This window comes from Odocoileus virginianus, chromosome 1 (genome assembly GCF_023699985.2).
Source record: "Odocoileus virginianus isolate 20LAN1187 ecotype Illinois chromosome 1, Ovbor_1.2, whole genome shotgun sequence".
Lineage (NCBI taxonomy): Eukaryota > Metazoa > Chordata > Mammalia > Artiodactyla > Cervidae > Odocoileus > Odocoileus virginianus.
The window spans coordinates 62,142,323-62,161,665 of NC_069674.1; the positions used below are offsets into that span (position 1 = coordinate 62,142,323).

Genomic DNA, 19,343 nt, shown 5'->3' on the forward strand with positions numbered 1-19,343 from the left:
AGGTACTTTTTTTTCTTTTCATTTATTTTTATTAGTTGGAGGCTAATTACTTTACAATATTGTAGTGGTTTTTGCTATACATTGACATGAATCAGCCGTGGATTTACATGTGTTCCCCATCCCGATCCCCCTCCCACCTCCCTCCTCATCACATCCCTCTGGGTCTTCCCAGTGCACCAGCCCTGAGCACTTGTCTCATGCATCCAACCTGGGCTGGTGATCTGTTTCACCCTTGATAGTATATTTGTTTCAATGCTGTTCTCTCAGAACATCCCACCCTCATCTTCTCCCACAGAATCCAAAAGTCTGTTCTGTACATCTGTGTCTCTTTTTCTGTTTTGCATATAGGGTTGTCGTTACCATCTGTTTAAATTCCATATATATGTGTTACTATATTGTATTGGTCTTTATCTTTCTGGCTTACTTTACTTTGTATAATGGGCTCCAGTTTCATCCATCTCATTAGAACTGATTCAAATGAATTCTTTTTTTGGCTGAGTAATATTCCATGGTGTATATGTACCATAGTGAAGAGGCACTCTTATCATTCTCATTTATAAGGCAACCAAGGCATAGAGAGGTTGACTGACTTACTCGAAGTCTTACTGAGCAAGATACAGTATATGACTGTTTTGGTGATTCTACCACACAGACTCTCCTTTGTTCCTAATATTTTTATTTGAATTTCTTTCCCATTAAAGAGTAACATGTTTAAATTTAATTCAAGGAGTTTTTATTGAAACACCTACAGTGTGTGCAACATTAAATACTGTGTGAAATTAAATTAACAAATATTTATCACTATGATTTTCTAGAAGAGTGCTATAATTTCTTAAGTATTCATGGAGTTTAACACCTTAATGAGGGTATTTTTTAAAAGTCAGAGAAATATATAAAATAGGGATAGAATAGAATCTAGATACAAAGTTTCCTCAGTGTTTGCTTTCTAATAGTAATGCAGTTGCCCTCAGAATTGATCTGTTTTCATCAAGTGGATTTCAAGCAGTCCAGGCCCCCAGACAAATTTTCAGAGAGTTAAGGCACTTTTACATACAGCATTCCTGAAATCTCTAAACTTGAAAAAAAAAAAGCATTTATTAGTCATAGGTTATTGGGCAGAATGTCATCCGCCTTTTGGGGCAGAATATGGTCTCAATAACTGTCATCAGAAATTTCAAAGACAGTTTTTCAGGTTTAGTTGAAAGTAAGTTTGGCTATACTGATTGTTTATAGGCAAGAAATATGTCTTCTTAATCAATTGGAACCAATTCCAGTTGGTTTCTTGAAGAGATGAAATTCCTGGGATATTATTGCTACCCCTAGAAGGAAGATGTGTCTAATGTACATCTTCTCCAATTTTGATAACATTACTGTAAATTACCCTTGTCTTAAAGAGTCAGGGAATGAGTTTATTCTAGCTTTCTACAAATTTTGCATTTTTCTCTCAGTGAATAAAGAGCAAAAGTTATCTGAAGTACTCTTGTATCTGCAAATTATTTTATAGATGTTATTCTTGGCTTATCAGATTAAACTGCAATCAGAACATCTCCTTTGTAAATGGAGGTTGTCAGCTTTTTACTTCCGACCACAAGTTTATCTCCCCACAGAAGTCATCTGTGGAGGAGATATTTGCCCTGATACAGCCGGGGCTGGAGACCAGGGCCAGGGCATCCTCAAGGGTGTCACCCTTTTCCTGGATGCCTCTTGAGTCTTCTTGCAGCTGCAACAGGTTTTTCCTGTCTGGGATCCTGTTTGACCAACATAAACAAAGAACTGAAAAACAGAATAAAGACTTCTTTAGAGCCAGAGATGAAGAGATTAACTGGTCTGCTAGGGGTCAGGGTTTCAAAACTACTCTTTCTGTATTCTGTCAGGAAAGTGATACTTTTTCATTTTGTATTGTCCACCCTGAAGGCTTCTACTTCCTTCAAGGCATTCCCATAATGTCAGTGGGTCTGGGGCAGGGGTGGGGAGAGGGATGGGGTGACTCTCTGAGTGGGGGGCACTCGGGCAGCCAGGGAATAGCCAACTGCCTCCTTCCCCCGGGAGGACACTCCCACCCCACCCCGCCCCGCGCCAGCCCGGTCGGGCTTTGGCCTCCTGACCCAGACAGAGCCCGCGCGAGGCACCGGGAGGCCGAGCCCGGGTCGCACCGCCCCCAGCCTCGGGGCAGAGAGCCAAGAGTTCGAGGCCTCTCTGATCCGGATATGATGAAAAGGCGCCACAGAGCGAGAAGCGTTTCTGGAGTGCAGGAGTGGTGGAAGGGGGAAAGAGAGGCAGAGGGGCAAGAGTTCCCTCGGAGGGGAACCGGCCGGGCTGAGCTGACGGGAAAGAGGGGGCGGAGAGCGCGGAGCCAGAGGAGCGGCGGCTGCTGTGGCCGCCACTGAGGTGTCCGCTGAGCGGGACGCAGGCTGGGAGGGCCACCCAGAGGCGGCTGCCGCCGTCCAGCCACCGCGACCTGCGGCCCCTGCCGGAGCCTCGCTAACTTTCCGAGGCGGAAGAGGAGGAGGAGGAAAGGGCTTTGAGTGTGTTGGGGGATGCCGAGGTAGGTGGCGGTGCTCTCGGCGGGAGGAGGAGGGGTCTGCTCCCCTCCCCGAGCTGTTCCCAAATCCCATCTCCCTTCTGGCGCCTCCCCCTGAGGGCCCCCTTCTGTCCGCTAGGACTGGCTGCTGTCAACTTGCTAGGTAACAGTTTTCCTCCCGGGTTTCAAATCAAAACTTCCCCGGGGTGGGGTTTAGGGAAGGGAAGCCGAGAGGGAGGGAATGTCCCGCTGGGGTGGTGTGTGCTCTTCTCTCAAAACACTTTTTTTTTCCCCCCTAATCCTCGCCAGAAGCATTCAGTTCCCTGCACCCAACACCTCCCAGCCCCTGGTGCATCGACCCCGAAGGGCGGCGAGCTAGGCGGAGGCGCGGCGCGGGCTCAGCGGAGCGGCCCATGTCCGGCGCAGGGGAAGCCCTGGCTCCCGGGCCCCAGCGCGGGGCTGAGGCTGGCGGTGGCCGGCTGGGCGCCCCAGCCCAGGGTGAGTGCCGCTTGCAAGTTGCAAGCTCCTTTGTCACTGTTGCATTTTAAAATGTGTTCGCACATTTACTGCTTGGAATCTGTGTGTGGGGAATTGGTGCAAGGACTGAGCCTACCTCGTCGTAGAGAACTTTTGCATAGTTAGCATTATTCAAGCAAGTTCTCCAGGATCGCAGCCTCAGATCAACAACCGGATAAGAGGGCGGGATCCGCTGATCTCTCCACTCCCCCTTCCTTTGGCTGCCGAGAAACTGGATGACAGGATCACTTTTTTCTTAAACATATGCATTTCAGGGCCTAAGACCCAACAGTGCGGGCTCCGAAGCCTTCCCCACCACTTAAGTTCTGTGTCTTCAGCAGATCCAGGACTGCCGCTGCTTTTTGAGAAACCTGCACTCTCCCTTCCTCTTTCTATTTCTTGTGGGCGCCTCTGCAGCTTTGATAATCCAGGTTTCTCTGACCAATTGCTTTGGAATGGCTCATGCACATGCTTTCAATAACTTTTTGTTTTGAAATAAACAGGTTTCAAAAGAAATGCTTTCCAAGAATGAATTAGCTCTTTGTGTTCATCCAAGTTGTAAACAAATATAGTCTGTTAAAAAAAAAAAAGTACTCCTGTTCCTGGGAAACTTCCATAAGAAGCTTATACACATGTCAGACAGGATCTTCTCTTGAAGGTAACATACATCAGGTTTTCATTGGTGACAGAGAGAAAGGATCTTAATCTGATGTATCTTCCTCTTAGTGTGACTCTGCTTTAAAGGGTTCTGACTCATATAAACTAAATAATTTTCCAAGGTTCAGAAACCTATTTTTAAATCTTGATTTCAAGCCTGATATCCCCCAGCCCCCCATCCTTAAGAATAATGTCATGAGCCTCTTGGGATTCTTTTTGTTAAAGCACTAAAAAGTGGAAGAGAAGTTAATGTTGAACCCACAGTAGGTAAAAGCAGAAAACATCCATGACTAAATTAAAATGTCCTGGCATTCAAAGGCTGTTAAATTGAATTATGTTTATCGTTGTTTTTTTGCTTCTAAACAGTGAGTCATTTTTTCTAGAGAAAATCAGAAAATCAGAACCAGAATGATAAACACATTTTCCCAGAAGCAGCCCATGTTCGGAACATTATATTGCCAAGGCAATTGTTTTCTTGTCATTAGGCATGTCCTCAGTAGTCATATGGGCTCCTTGATGGGTTGTTCAGGTTCACACTTGAGCTGTTAATCACTGGTGTTAACAAATGCTTATATCAAAAATCAAGCTCACACACACTAGAAAAACAGTTGACTTAGAACTAGCGATATCTGCAATGTCCAACTTTAAAAATACACATTTTAAAGTCAGCAGAAGTTGCAGTGATGCCTAATCCACCTGTGCAGATGTAATGCTGTAAGGTATCACATGATATGTTTTTAGGAAGCGAACCTCTAGAATGTTCTGAAGAAAACTGTGGACTGCATGTAACACATTATCAGTGTGGAAACTCTTGGGATATGTTTTACCTGAAAATTGACTCAGCCTCAGCAGCAATTTTGTTTGTTTGTTTAGTTTTTTAAATTAGTTTACTTTGACTTGCTGCATCCTTTAAATAGGCATCAATTTCATTGTGAATGTAATATAAAGTTAAGTTTTTTACAAAAGAAAATCTTCAGAATCTTGTTAAAAGGTTGTATCTCAAACAAACAGATCTCATAAGGAAAAAAGTTTTGGATCAAGTGGGCAGGGAGCTTGTATGTAGCTGCCATGGTTAGGGTGGTTTTGTTGGTAAAGATGCTAGTGAAGAACCTTCGCCTGCAGGCCACACTTCTCTGAACTCTTTCTCGAGTTCTTTCATCCTTGTCCTTCTATCCTTGGATTCTTGATCATCTTTTCAGAAGAATAATTGAATAATACTCTGGTAAGATATGGCTGCTTAGTTAATAGAAACCTAATTTTAAAACTTTGTATATTAAAATCAGTGAGAAAAATGGAATGTTCTATGAAAGTTAGTAGAAAATGTCTTTTCATGAAGGAGAAGGATAAAATCAAGTCTTTCCCTGCAAACAAAATTAAATTTATATGTATGTTAATATGCATATGCATATATGTGTGTGTTAATATGCATATATATGTGTGTGTATGTAAAGACATGTAACCTGTACATGTATTACTGTGTTGTGATGAGCTATGTGTACTAACTAACTGAAGGCATAAAAAGTTAAAATTGAAAGTAAATTTGGGGGGTTTCTAGTCTGAACTCCCCATCTAGTCTAGAATTTCTTTCTACCTTTTTTCAGGTGGTTAAATGCCTACAGTGTAGCACATTCTGCTTATCAGCATTCATATTGATAGTTATGAAAGTTTTTCATGTTGAGAGCAAGACCGCTCTCTTTACAACTTTTCCCCTTTGGCTGTGATTCTTCTCCAAGCACAGTTCTGTTGCTCTGAAAGCATTAAAAATCTTATTTGTGCATTTTGAAAATTGTTACGGACCAGGATATAAGCTCATATGCCCCATGCTGTCAGAAGGACCCGGGATGGGGGTGGGAAGATAGGGAGCAGTAGGGACTGAGGACCCCTGGAGAGCTCTGGGCCCAGGAGGCAGTGCTTCTTGGTCCAGCTCACTGTTGCTACTTGGGTTTAATATCTTCCAGTATTTCAAGAGATACTGGAAATATGGATTTTTATGTATCATCACTCCCTTTTAAAAGTTGGCAGCTAATTAAATCCAATTTTTATCCAGGCCAAAAAAAACAACCACACCTGCAGGCTGGAAATGGCTCCAAAGCAGCTGATTTGTGATTTCTGTTATAGAAACTAGAGAGTAAATGTGTGATTTAAAAACTATTTCCCTATTTATGGTGAACTTCTGAAAGACTGACTTGATTGTCCTTCTCACACAGAATACCTGTATAAGTGTCTTGATAAGTGAATGGTAGTTTGGGCCAAACTTCTTTTTGTTTTAAAAGAGAATGGATCTTGTATGTATGGTTTATCTAATTGTCATTTTTTTCTTTTTTGGGTCAAGCATCTTAAAATTCATTGCGCTATCAACCTTGGTAGACGTTTGCTTTTATGTGCAGTTACTAGAATCTATATGATTAAAAGAGCCTTTTAATTAAATGCTTCCATGTTTGCTACTTGTAACTAGAAGGATCTTTAGAAATAGCTTAGTTCAGTTGGCTCACTTTCTAGAAGAGATGTCCAAAGAGCTTAAGTGACTTGTCCAGGGTCTCATACATAGTCAGTAGAATCCAGGATGGAAGCACAAATTGTAAAATATATGTCATTGTGATAAATGTGGATTAAGGTAGAGAATCAATAGAACTTTCTTCCTATAGATGGGTGAATGGAAAATAATCAGCTTTGGATACTGTGAATCACTTTGCCTGTTCTGGTCCTTGCATCCCCCTCCCTCCCCCATTGCATTTGTCAAGATTTAGACTGTTGGACTGTGTGCTGGAATATTCTTTAATGTGATAATGTGTGATTTAATGCACTCTTCTCTCTTGGGAGAGTCCTCTGAGACTATTAGGCGGACTTTTCATAGCAGGATGCAAAATGCCAGTAAAGTTAATTAAAAATAATTTAAAATAGAAGCTAGGGAGAAAATCTTCAAGTTGAAATTACATAAGAAGAGCTTTGACTTAGAAGCTTAGCTGACTTGTCAGGAATTTATAGTGGCTAATCAGATTTCCTTTATGGGAAGCCTGTATATTTCAATTTATACCACGTATGCTCATAATATCCATATTCTTTGACGTTTACCATATCATTTTATCCTTTAAGAATGGCATTTCTCAGAGTGTGTCATCTTTGGGCAACTTCTGTCTCTGGTCCTCAATCAGGGATGAAGTGCCTTGCAGGAAACATTTGGCATCTTCTGGAAACATGTTTGGTGGGGTGGGGTGGATGCTCCTGGGATGCAGTGGGTAGAGGCCAGGGAGAATACTATACACATCTTACAATGCACACAGTATGGTAGCCCCTCACAACGAAGAATTATCTGGCCTGGAATAACGATGGTGTTGAGATGCTATTTTAGCCTCTCAAGGCTACTGACACCTTTGGCTCCACTCTAGAGTTACAGAATCAGAATCTGGAGAGTAAGACTCAAGAATCTGCCTTTTTGACAATCTCCAGGTGCTCATTATCTCTAGTTGAGAATCATTGTTTTTAGAGGCTTTTGATTTTTAAAAAGTCTTTTTCTTTCTTATAGAAAGCCTTAAAAAAATCTTGAGAAACATCTCCCTTTCAAGTTCCAAACTTTAAATCATATCACTCCATGTGTACTGTCTCTTAGAGCTTGCCAGCATTTTTATCCCATATCCCAATTAGTGATCTGAACTGAACTGAGGCCTGAGTCTTCATCCTCAAAAAAGTTTCCTGTCAAGATTATGTATACAATTGTACAAATATATGTGAATATTAAAAAAGAAATATATAAACACACTTTGAAAAGAATGAGATAAAAATAAGTCAATAAATAGATCTTTTAATTCTTTGTTCTACCACCTCAGTAGATATTTTTGTCCCGTCATCCTGGACTTCTCTCTAGGGATCTCAGCATTTTTATGGCATAATAAGGAAAGAAGTCCCTCATTTTCACATGATCTGTATTCACTTGTAAGTTGGATTTTTGAAATCTGGATTATCCTTTATCATAGAAACAGAATGATAAATTATGTTTAGCTCAATAATCTCAAAAAGATGGTTGAGACTTTTACTAAATGTTATTGATAAATTATAGGGAACACACTCTTAATGATACTGGCAACCACATACAGGTAATTAAGAAAAAAGTGAGTGAAACATTTTCAGTACAGGTGCTTGAGAGCATAGGCTTAACTGGAAAACTATAATAAACCTTGTCTAGATTTGGAAGAGGATTTGGGGGCATTTCAAGCGGTGTAGACCTTATGCTCCAAATCCTTTTTCGCTTAAAGGAATTAATGTTCATTTTGTAAGTTTAGAGAAATGCAAGCCTTATCAGCTTGACAGAGTCATGTTCCCTCTGCTAAGAAAAAGAATCAAATGCATAAGAGGCGGAGTACCTGGGAGAAACCTAAGAAGGGAAGGAGGAAGGAAGTGGTTAAAATGATATGACTGTAGATTTAAGAAAATGTTTGGAGAGCTTGAATTGTTTGAGCTGAGAACTGCGAATAAAGTTCTGAGGGACACTGTGGTGTGAACTGAGCTGGGTGGGACCATGTTAAGGAAGGAGATGATAGCACAAAATCTTGAGATAGGCAGGGAGCGCTGTTGACTTTGAAGTAGGCTCTAGTATATGTTTGTGGAATAAATGATTGGGTAAATGGAGGGCTTGGTTGCTGTCCAGAACAACTGAGTCATGGCGGCAAATGGCACAGAATAGAAATAGTTTGGGGTCAGGATGGAGGATGGGAATAGGGAAAGCATTTATTAATATATGTTTGTGTTTGTAATTCAGGGTAATTTCATAGCAATTTTCATCCCGACCATACCCTTTTTGTTTGTCCTCACATTGTTTATTTCTGCCTTACTCAGGTGCTCTGTGAATGTTCTTATATATACACACACACACACACACACACACACACACACACATACACACACATATACAAACACAATATATATAAATAGAGATGATGCTTTGTGACAGATACAGAGAGAAAAATATTGATGAATGAAATTGTTTATTTCTGCCTTACTCAGGTGCTCTGTGAATGTTCTATTATATATATATACACACATACACACACATATATATTACAATATATAAATACACATATACACAAATACACAATATATACACACAATATATAAATAGAGATGATGCTTTGTGACAGATACAGAGAGAAAAATATTGATGAATGAAATCTGGGGCTTGCAGTATATTAGAGAAATAAATTTACACATACTTATAAAGAAGATGGAAAGGTGCTATAGAAAGACACAAAGAAAGTGATGGCAAACAACATGGGAGAGAGATAGCATCTCTATCTGGGTCATTTGGAAAACTCAAAAAAAACTCTTGATTTGAGTTGGACCAAGAATCATAGTCAAACTCCACAAGATTTGTGGAGATAGATGTGAAAAGCAAGGTCTGTTCCAGAATGTGGAGGACTTCACTAAGAGCATTGTATGAGCTCTATTAAGGAGTTGAAAATAAGGTAAAGTTGTAAAGATAAGCTAAAGTAATTTTGAGGAGGTCCTTGATTCTCCTGAGAGGAATTTGTATATCCTTTCTGTAGGCAGTAGTGAGCTATTGAAAGTTCTTGCTAAGGGTAAGGATAGGACCAAATTGGTGTTTTTAGAAAATAAATCTGGTGGCAGTTCAGAGGATGATTCTGAACGGAGAGGCAAGAGTGAAGGTCGTGACTTTGCAGAAGGATTTTACAATAGCCTGACAAAAGATGAGAGGAGCACCAGTGGGAGTGGAATTGAGACTATGGATTTAAGAACAATAGCAAAAGTAGGACAGTGCGCTACCTTGCTGTAAGAGAATGTTGAGGGCATTGATTTTTACTTACTCATTTTTGAATCTCCTAAAACTAGGCACAGTGTCCAGTTTCGTTCAATGGCATTTATGAGGCTGGGCAAAATACTTAATATGGGAGGTGGTGGAAAGATAGAAATTTAAGGTAAGTCATAGGTTTGCTTTGTAACCTCGGTGGAAACATAGGAGGAGTTGAGTCTTTGTTTTGATCGTGTTGGTTCCGTGGAAATTACCCCGAGCCAGGATCGCCAGTAGGCCACTGAAAAAGAGAATCTGTCACCAGGAGAGTGGTGAGGGTCAGGCTTACAGACTAAGAGTTTACCACCAAGTAGCTGATGGATGGGCACAAGAGTGAGAGAGGGTATTTGAGGACAAGATTTAGGGGAATGGCTACCCTTTTGGGAGAAGAAGGGAAAGAATACAGAGAGAGAGTTTATAGGATTGATCACAGAAATGTTAGATATTTAGGGGCCATGGAAGATGAGAAGAGCTGTAGTTTGTTAGAAGCAGGGTGTAGAGAGGGCTGCTTTTGGGTGCGGAATTTTAAGCATGTCCATCACACACTAATGGAAAGAAAGCCATGGGATAGAAAGAAAAAAGATGAAAGAGCCTGGGTTGGTTGGAACTGCGGTGCAGTGGGTGTTTGTAATTGAAAGAGTAAAATCCTGGGAAGGAAGGGGATGATAAGAGTCTTTGGAAAGTTCCCCTTTGAGATGGGGATAGGAGAAAAGGATGAGTGATCATCTAGAGAAAATTTCATGAGTAAGAGATTATTGAAGTCCTCGATATCCTCAGAAAAATGGATGTAACATTTGCTGAGAGCAAGCTGGGGTTAGGATGAGTCAAGAAATTTGAGATGTGTGGAAAAGATTGGGAAGGATTCAAGAGGGAGTCCATCTGGGGCAAACAAAAGGATTGCTCAGTAACACTGAGAGCTTAACAAAGAATGAGTGGCATGAATTTTTAGTGGACACGGTCAGCATGGTTGATTGCCTTTCTCAGCAAGAAGCATTCGGGACCTTGGGAATAGAAGCAGATAGAATGGATTTTTGGAATTGGCTTAGGTTTGGAGATTGGCAGAATGAAAGCAGTGGGAGTCGGGGCAAGGGAGGAGGATCAGGCATGTGTGGGAAGAGTGTGTTTGTACCAACTGGTCTTGTGTTCCAGGCTATATAGGGAGCTGGAGAGACCAGAAGTACAATTAGCAGGCTGTGATTTCTGGTCAGCAAGAGTCATGCCTGTTGGCCTTGTTCAGTCAGTTCACATACAAGGATTTAACATATATAATAGAGTGACCTTTACAGGGCTAGTGGGGAAGCTGTGGAATTTTTGGGTGTGTAAGAGCCTTTCCTGTTTCTTTGAACCTTGTTTCCTGGATCATGTTGAGTTGATTTCATGGAAAGGTCTAATAACAGTGTGCGATTACTTTACTAGCATTATATTTTTGTAATAAAAGATTTGGGGGAAAAGGAAACATAAATTGCCACAATCTAAAAGGCCATTTGCAAGTGGAAAATTAGTTAAAACAACAGCAAACAGAAGAGGGAAACAATTCCACCAAATTGTTTTTCTGAGTTAATATAAGTATTCTACCCTATAAAGGCATGGGGTATGATTTTTATGTTTCTATTCCTAAAAGTCTTTATTCAGTTTTTATTAAGGGGAGATTGATTCTGCACTGGCTAGAGTCTAGATGTTTGCATAGTTGAACTTTGCTGCAGCCCTTCCTGCTGTCTTGATCAGTCCTGTGTTTTGGATGATTCTTTCTCATAATCTGTTTCTCTCTCATCTTTTTCCCCCTCCTCTCCCTCTTTCCATTAACACTGAAGTTTCTTAAGCTTTTAGTATTTTGTTTTTAGGTTAGCCTACACATCCTGAAGGAGCTAAGGTTTCTGCTGTAACTTTTGGAAATGGAGTTGTATTTTCTAGATTCTAATTGCTTAGAGTTCACTAAGCAGGAACTATGAAAAGAGTTATTTTAACATTAATTTCGTTTGTGGTTTCTGCTTGCAGTCCACTTCTGTTTTCAGATTCACACCCACATGATCTGAAGTAAGATGATTCATATGCATGTGCTTTTATGCCTGATTTTTAAGTAGTTTCGGGTATAAAGTCTGAAATACATTTTCTTGCTAGCACAATATATCTTACCAAATATATCAACATATTTAAACTGGGAAACTTACGAACAGCTATTTTCTTTGTGCCTACTATGTACAAAATCCTGTGACAATTGAAAATGTGTAACACATGTTCTGCCCAGAGAGAACTTGTAAGCTAAGTGAGAGAGAGAGGATGAGGTCTGTGTGTGTGCACCAAATCCCTTGTCTGAATATCAGTTCACGAGAACTACAGGAGCCCTGTGACAGATTAGTTTACGGCCAGTTGCAAGGTGACTGGTTCAGTTCTGGAGCTTCTGGAGGTTAAGAGAGAAATCTCAGGATAGCAAGGGATCAGTCTTGTCTGAGTTAGGCTGTGAGTGATCCGAGCTGAAGAAGACACAGCTTGTAGGTCTTTTTGGTTTGGACTGTGCAGAGTTGAGCACTACAAATGAAGCAGCCTGTGGCTGGGCAGGTGACACACCCCCTGAAGGCAGGTGGCAGAGGACGAGGGAACCAGTTTCCTCTCCTCACTGTCTCTGCTCATAGAAATAGTTCGCTTGCTTTTTTCATGGTGAATCAGCCTTTAATCTTCTGGGTCTTTATGAATATAGACCTACTTTGTTCTTATTTTTCTCGTCACATCACCCAAGCAGCATGCAGGATTTTAGGAAGATTTTCTGAGAGATTTTGCTCTTTATTTCTTACTGAGATAACAAGCTGAAATTATTGAACATGCGAAAGGTGTAGGAATTTGCAACATTAAAATATGTACAGTGTTAAAATAACTCTATCAGGTTTTCACCCATATGCAAAATGGATTTAATTCTTACTGAGCCAAGGAGTAACATATTCAGTCTTTATTTTAGAAAAGCATTTCTATTTGGAAGAGGAAATGAGGATAGGCCCTGGTAGTGGATATAGGCAAGAAAGTATAGATTTAAGAGAAATTGAGAGCTATAACTAGCAGGTTCTAGCAATTGATTGTTGGGAAAGGGACAATAAGGAGAAAATAGAGAACTGACAGTGATTCTGTGAATACCATTGACCAGTGTACAAGCTACAGTTGGAGAAACAGGCAGGGACAGAAGAGAAGTGGAAATGTTAAGTTTGAATTGCTAAAGGTGTATTGGTGTAGAGCTAAAACTTCAAATCTATAGGTGAAGATAGGAACTGGGGTGAAGATAATGGATCTATAAGTTATCCTCCTGGAGGTGACTAAAACTGGAAGTTAGTGAGATTGCAGAGATTGTAAAGCCAGAATGGGTTGGTGGTCTTAAAGGAGAATTCCGAGTAGGCAGTGCCCCAAAGAAATGATCCAGAAGGCCAGAGGATGTATTGATGGATTAAATAAGAGGCTCCTGGTTTTTTCCTTTAGGAGAATTACCAGAGAGGAAGCATCTCCCAACTTCTGATTCATATCCATCATTCTGAAATCTAAGAAATCAATTTCAATATACTGCAGAGTCTCTCATTATTGTCATATTTGTGGCTTCACCACTATTTGTAATGCTCTTCTCCATCCTCTCTCACTTATTTATTTCAAGATCAGAATCAAATCGTAGCTTAGAAATGCTTTTACAGATTAAAGAACTTCTTGGGCTTAGTTTTGACTTCCATTGGCCTTCATTTTTGTAAATAGTGCTCAATAAGAGTTCATCCCTTAACCAGAGAGCTTGGGGTAGAATGTTCTTGATAGAATCTGTTAGTATAACTGAGAGGTAACAGAAAAGTTTTAAAAACTATGGCACTTAGAATAATGATGATGTTAAAACACTAAAGATGTGTGTGTAACCTTATTTTTTAAAAAGGGGAAGAAGGTAAAGTCCTCAATTTCTTTTATAATAGAGTTAATTGCTAAGTAGGGGAACTACTATAGACAAGGTGTCTCTGGATTTCGGCAGTCATTAAGGCAAATTCTTCCAGGATAACTTTTTAGATAAGAGTAAAAAGATTAAAAAGTAAAAAGAGTAAAAAGATGGTGACTGCAGGCATGAAATTAAGACACTCCTTGGAAGAAAAGTAGTTATGACCAACCTAAAAAGCATATTAAACAGCAGAGACATTACTTTGTCAACAAAGGTCCATCTAGTCAAGGCTATGGTTTTTCCAGTAGTCATGTATGGATATGAGAGTTGGACTATAAAGAAAGCTGATTGCTGAAGAATTGATGCTTTTGAACTGTGGTGTTGGAGAAGACTCTTGAGAGTCCCTTGGACTGCAAGGAGATCCAACCAGTCCATCCTAAAGGAGATCAGTCCTGGGTGTTCATTGGAAGGACTGATGCTGAAGCTGAAACTCCAATACTTTGGCCACCTGTTGCGAAGAACTGACTCATTTGAAAAGACCTTGATGCTGGGAGGGATTGGGGGCAGGAGGAGAAGGGGACGACAGGATGAGATGATTGGATGGCATCACCGACTCAATGGACATGAGTATGAGTAAACTCCGGGAGCTGGTAATGGACAGGGAGGCCTGGAGTGCTGCAGTCATGGGATTGCAAAGAGTCGGACATGACTGAGCAATTGAACTGAAAAAGATTATCATGCTTATAAGAGTAGATTGAATATGGAGGCTCTGTCACAAGGAGGAAAGATTAGACTTTGATGGCAAAGAACAAAATACTATGAATCAATGAAAATTATAAGTCAATTTTAGACGATTTGGGGGAAGTCTTTGAATACTTAAGAACTCCTAACTTGAAGTAAGGCATCTTCTGAGGCTGTTTCCCTGTCTCTGGAATTGTTCATGTCTGCTGTCCTTGCCTTCTTCCTGGGATGCTGGATGTTGATATTTTGAACTGAATTTTTGTTATCAGGCTGTGTTAAGAGATCTTTATGAGCCCATGTAACTCAAAATTCTATGAGCCTTATGAATGTTTGGCTTTAATATGAGTGAATTTGCTGGTAGGAAGAACATTATTGAACTTGTATTTGAAGATGCAGGAGTCTGGGGTCAGGTATCCTGAAAATACATTTTTAGATGAGGAACTTTAGATTCTGATGTAAAAGGGCGAAGGAGAGTAAGATGACTGAGATCACTTGTCCTGGTGCCCTGTGTCAGCTTGTGTTTTTCTAACCTCCCCACTCCTTTTTTTTTTGGGAAAGTGCCTAATTCTTAGCCCTTATTTATTTAGAGCCCTGATTGCTGAGATATTAATTTGCACTATTGCTGCAGTTTGCACCTATCTATTTGCATATTTGTATTCAATTGCGTATTCATATAATTTTAAAATTGTTCTCTGATTTGCTGTGTATAAAACCTATTGTTTTCTACCCACCCCAACTAAACTAGTTGAGTCAATGTCATTTTTCTCATTCTTTCAAATCTAAACACACCATAAGCTTCTAACTGCATAAGAGGCCCTTTGAAGGAATGAATTTAGCTTTTGCTCAGAAGTCTTACTATTTTTCAAAATAATGGCAATAACAATTAGTTGATTAAATTGATTTAAGCATTTAATTAATTCAACAAACACAGTATGTCTGATTATATGATAACTTTTGTATACATATAAAACTAAGAAATTTAGTGATATGCTCATTCATCTGCTAAAAATGTTTTGGTTTTAATCTTAAAATGTTTTGGACAATGAGATTTTAATCTGTTTTAGAACATCAAGCAAAGCAGGAGGGTTTTGCAATGTTTCTTAAAGGTCATTAAGCTTAAGGGATTATTTTTTTCTTTTTTCTTTATTTGGATCAGCGAGGAAGTGAAATTCCAGAGCCTCAGGTCTTCCTGAAAGCTGCCTTATCTCTGGTTTTTAAAGGTTACATTTGTAAAATATTTGTAGATTTCCACATTGTCTTAGCCTCTGGGAAATAGAGACCCAGATTTTAAAAAGTTTTTTTTTTTTTTTTTTTTTACTTTTCCCAAACATTTTAGTTTCAGATTATTTAAGATTTCATAATCCAGAATACACATAGATAATCTGAAATAATGTTGATATTTGAATGGAAGAGTAAAAATGAAATTGTTTATCGATAAAGGAGACATGAATATAGATTGCATGGCAGTAAGAATATACATATTATACAGATTATAAGTGATCTGTCATAGGTTAAAGTAAAATATTTAATTGAAGTAGATCAAGCATGAAGCAGCCCTAAATTATATGCATAAAGAAAGCTGCTAATATTCCTTGCTTTAAGAAATAAGTAAATTGTATCCTGATTAAGTTTTATGCAGTTTTATAAGGATATCTGCCAAGCACCATCATTTATACTAGTCTTCCACAAAATATACATATTAAGTACAGATAAGAAGTAGATTTGATGATTGGTTTGTGCATTTACACCTAACCTATGCCTAGTTCAAGAGAATATTTAAGGTAACCTGTAAAAGTACTTTAAAGTACGTACACACACACACACAAGAGAATATTTAAGGTAACCTGTAAAAGTACTTTACACACACACACACACACAGACACACACAGACACACACACACACTAATGGAAACTAGGAGATCCAAACCTGAGGGAAAATTGAAATGTATAGGTATAACTGCAGGGTCCAACCCAATGATTCCATTTTATCTGCAAATGTGAGGCAAAAAGAAAGCATTTTCTCTAATATCATGTTCATTGTCCATAAGGGAAAAATATATATCTTTTCAGAAGAAGAAATACTTTTCCTTATATTGTCTGTAAACAGATTTCTAGCTTGGTTTTTATATAGTGATTACTGAATAGATAGATACTGTTCTCAACACCTCCCTCAGGTTTTAAAAAGGTGCTTATTGTAATGACATGTAATATAACATTAGTAGCAAGTGTGAATTAGCCCTTATTATATACCAGACAGTCTACTTTTCTACTTTCCAGGCATGGTTCCATTTCTTTCCACATCCACCTCCTGATATAGGGACTGGTGTTATTACCATTTTAAAGATAAAGAATCTGACAAAGATTATGGAAATTGCCCAGGATCCATGTAGTTAGTGGTGGACCCAGCTCCCTTGATTTCAGATTCTGTGTTCTTAAACATTTCTCCAGTAAAAAGTACAGTGTAAGGATAGTATTTCTGTGCCTGAGAACCAGAGTATTTTTATTTATCGTTTGTTCTTATTCATTGAGTTGTTCATGCATGCTTAGTCCTGTCTGACTCTCTGCGGCACCTCAGACTGTAGCACGCCAGTCTCCTCTGTCCATGGGATTTTCCAGGCAAGAGTATTGGAGTGGGTTTCCATTTCCTCCTCCAGGGGATCTTCCTGACCCAGGAATCAAACCCAGATCTCCTGCATATCCTGCATTGTTAGGCAAATTCTGTTTATCAAGAAGGATTCAGATATCTGGACTTTTAGACAATATTGTCTCTTTCTTGGAAAATGATGATTCGTGAACAGTATTGTACATGTTTTAAAAGTTTATTAGTAACTTTGACAAGTTCATTTAATCCTGGAAACAGACTACAACATTACTAGATACTTTTCTTACTCTTATTTGTTAAAACCATTTATCTCTTCAGTTAATAAATATGCTTGACTACAAACTAATGGATAAAAAATAGCCCTCAGGAATAGTTTGAATGATTGATTGTCTTATAGAAGTAAGTTTAAGTTTATTAATTTCTGTCTACAATGGGCAGAACTAGAACTAGTTAAAGATCACTTGATGGCATATTTATGCTTAAAATAAAGAACAATTTACTCCTGAGTCAGACTGACAAACAGTAGAATATGATCCCTTATGAGGTACCATTCCTTGGAATTTTGGAGAAAGGCTGAGTATTGCAATGGGCTTTCTACCCTGGGAGAGATATGAAATTAGCTAATGGATTCTGAAGATGAAATAAATAAAACATATTAATGTCCTTTGAAAATTGCTAATACTGTAAATATAAAATTCATTAACTTATTCTTTCAACAAAAGGAAGCATTTTCTTCTTTTTTACTTATTTAACAACTACATATCAGCTGAGTGGTTGTTATATGGCATATATAATATTTTACATGTACTGTTATCCAGTGTACTCTTTTATACATTTAGATTGTTCTCTCTTATTAATCACTATTAAGTTATTTTATTCCCCACCTGTTTGAGATAAGTAAAATTAGATAATGCCAACTGGGCAAAATATTATAAAATTTTAAATCAAATGGAAAATCTATTTACCTAAATCTCATATCCTTTAGCAAGAATAATCAAAATTGGAGAAAGATTACTTCTCACCATTCACACCTTTCTTTAGAAAAATAATAAAAAATAGAGTATTGATTCTTCAGATAGTCATTTCTGAGTAGGACATATTATATTTAAATTGATCCTTTAGAATTCTTACCTTTTTCCTTTGACTGTTTGGCATAACTCATGCTCGTCATTTTCTTTGAAAATTAATTCAAACCCAGTGCTTTACAGAGTTTTTCTATGATTTTTCTCTTCTCCATTCTAAACACCCTACAGTGTGTGTGTATATGAAGTTTTGGCTCTATTGTTTAGCCTTTGTGCAGACTCAGATTGACAGAATTTTACAGACAACAAAGATCTCTGCAGCCATCCAGCTCAATGCCCTCGTTTCTGGATAAAGAGAATGAGGCCGAGCCCCAGACACACAGCTGGTCAGTCTTTGACCCAGAATTAGGACCCAGGGCAGTTTTCATTCTCTGGTTTTGTAGTTGCTTGATTATTTTGTGTGTGTGTTCGGTTTTCCCAGCTAGAGCATTCATTATCAAGGACCAAGCTTTTCCCTCTCTTCCACCCGTTCTGTGTTTCCCTCCTTGGTGTGGGCAAAGGAGAATGTGTGGGAGTTAGCCTCTTGGCAGCAGATGCCAGTGGTATATGACTGTCCTTTGCTCTAGTGATATTTCTAAAGTGTCTTCAACTTTTGTTTTAACTAGATATCTAAAACATACTTCTTAATGTTCATCTATTAGTAGGACTGTTTAGTGTTATGTGTAGTAATTCAGGTTTAGTATTCTGAGTGTTGTCCTAACATAGAGACAGAACTAAATCCCTCTATATTAATTAGTGATTTGATAAAATTGTATTTTCTGATAACTTGGAATACTGTGACAAGGGGATGAGAAGCAAGGCCTATAGTTTAGTATTTGATGGGCTTTTCTAAGTTTTCTCTAAATTTTACAGTACAGAAGGGCTTCCCCGGTGGCTTGGATGGTAAGAATCTGCCTGCAATTCAGGATACCCGTGTTCAATCCCTGGGTTGGGAAGCTTCCCTGGAGAAGGATTCCCTCTGGCAACCCACTCCAGTATCCTTGCCTGGAGAATTCCAAGGACTGAAGAGCCTGGCAGGCTAAGTTCGTGGAGTCACGAAGAGTTGGACACAACTGAGCAACTAACACTTTCTAAGTTTTCTCTAAATTGAATAGTACCAAAGAGCTTACCTAAAACAGTCCCCTTCAAATCTGGCCATATATGATGGTGACGCCCTTCTTTCTCCATATCACCCAAATTGGGACCCCAGAGTTGGGACTTGTGCATCTTTATGTTAAACATGGTCTGTAGTAGAGAGCCAGTGGCTTGGAAGAACAGCACGATTGACATGACGAAGATCCCCTTTTAAGAGAAAGTTACTAAGTTGGGAAAGAGTGCTTGTATATATATAGTTGGGGAGGAAAGGATGTATATACAGAAATCTGTAGAAAGATAGATTGATTTTATGCATCATTGAAATTATTTGATTGCCTTTGACATCATATCAAACATTTCTTTGGCAAATCTTTGTGGGCCTGTCATATCTTTCAGGCCCAAATAGCAGTTGAATTGCACCCACAAACCTTCATAAAGTTACAAAGGAATCAATTAAACCA

The 19,343-nt window shown here is 39.0% G+C and overlaps 1 protein-coding gene across 4 annotated transcripts in view; it reads left to right on the forward strand.

Moving 5' to 3' along the window:
* The first annotated feature begins 2,461 nt into the window (after positions 1 to 2,461).
* Positions 2,462 to 19,343, forward strand: part of MDFIC (MyoD family inhibitor domain containing) — a 93,751-nt gene continuing 76,869 nt past the window's right edge. For 2 of the 4 annotated variants that reach the window (XM_020889128.2, XM_070468611.1), the window contains exons 1-2: positions 2,462 to 2,545; positions 2,831 to 3,019. In XM_020889128.2, the coding sequence (XP_020744787.1) occupies positions 2,935 to 3,019 (85 nt within the window). In that variant the 5' untranslated portion in view covers positions 2,462 to 2,545; positions 2,831 to 2,934. Of the gene's footprint in view, positions 2,546 to 2,589; positions 2,685 to 2,830; positions 3,020 to 19,343 lie in introns of those variants that run through there. The other 2 variants (XM_070468606.1, XM_070468603.1) reach the window with 2 other exon arrangements.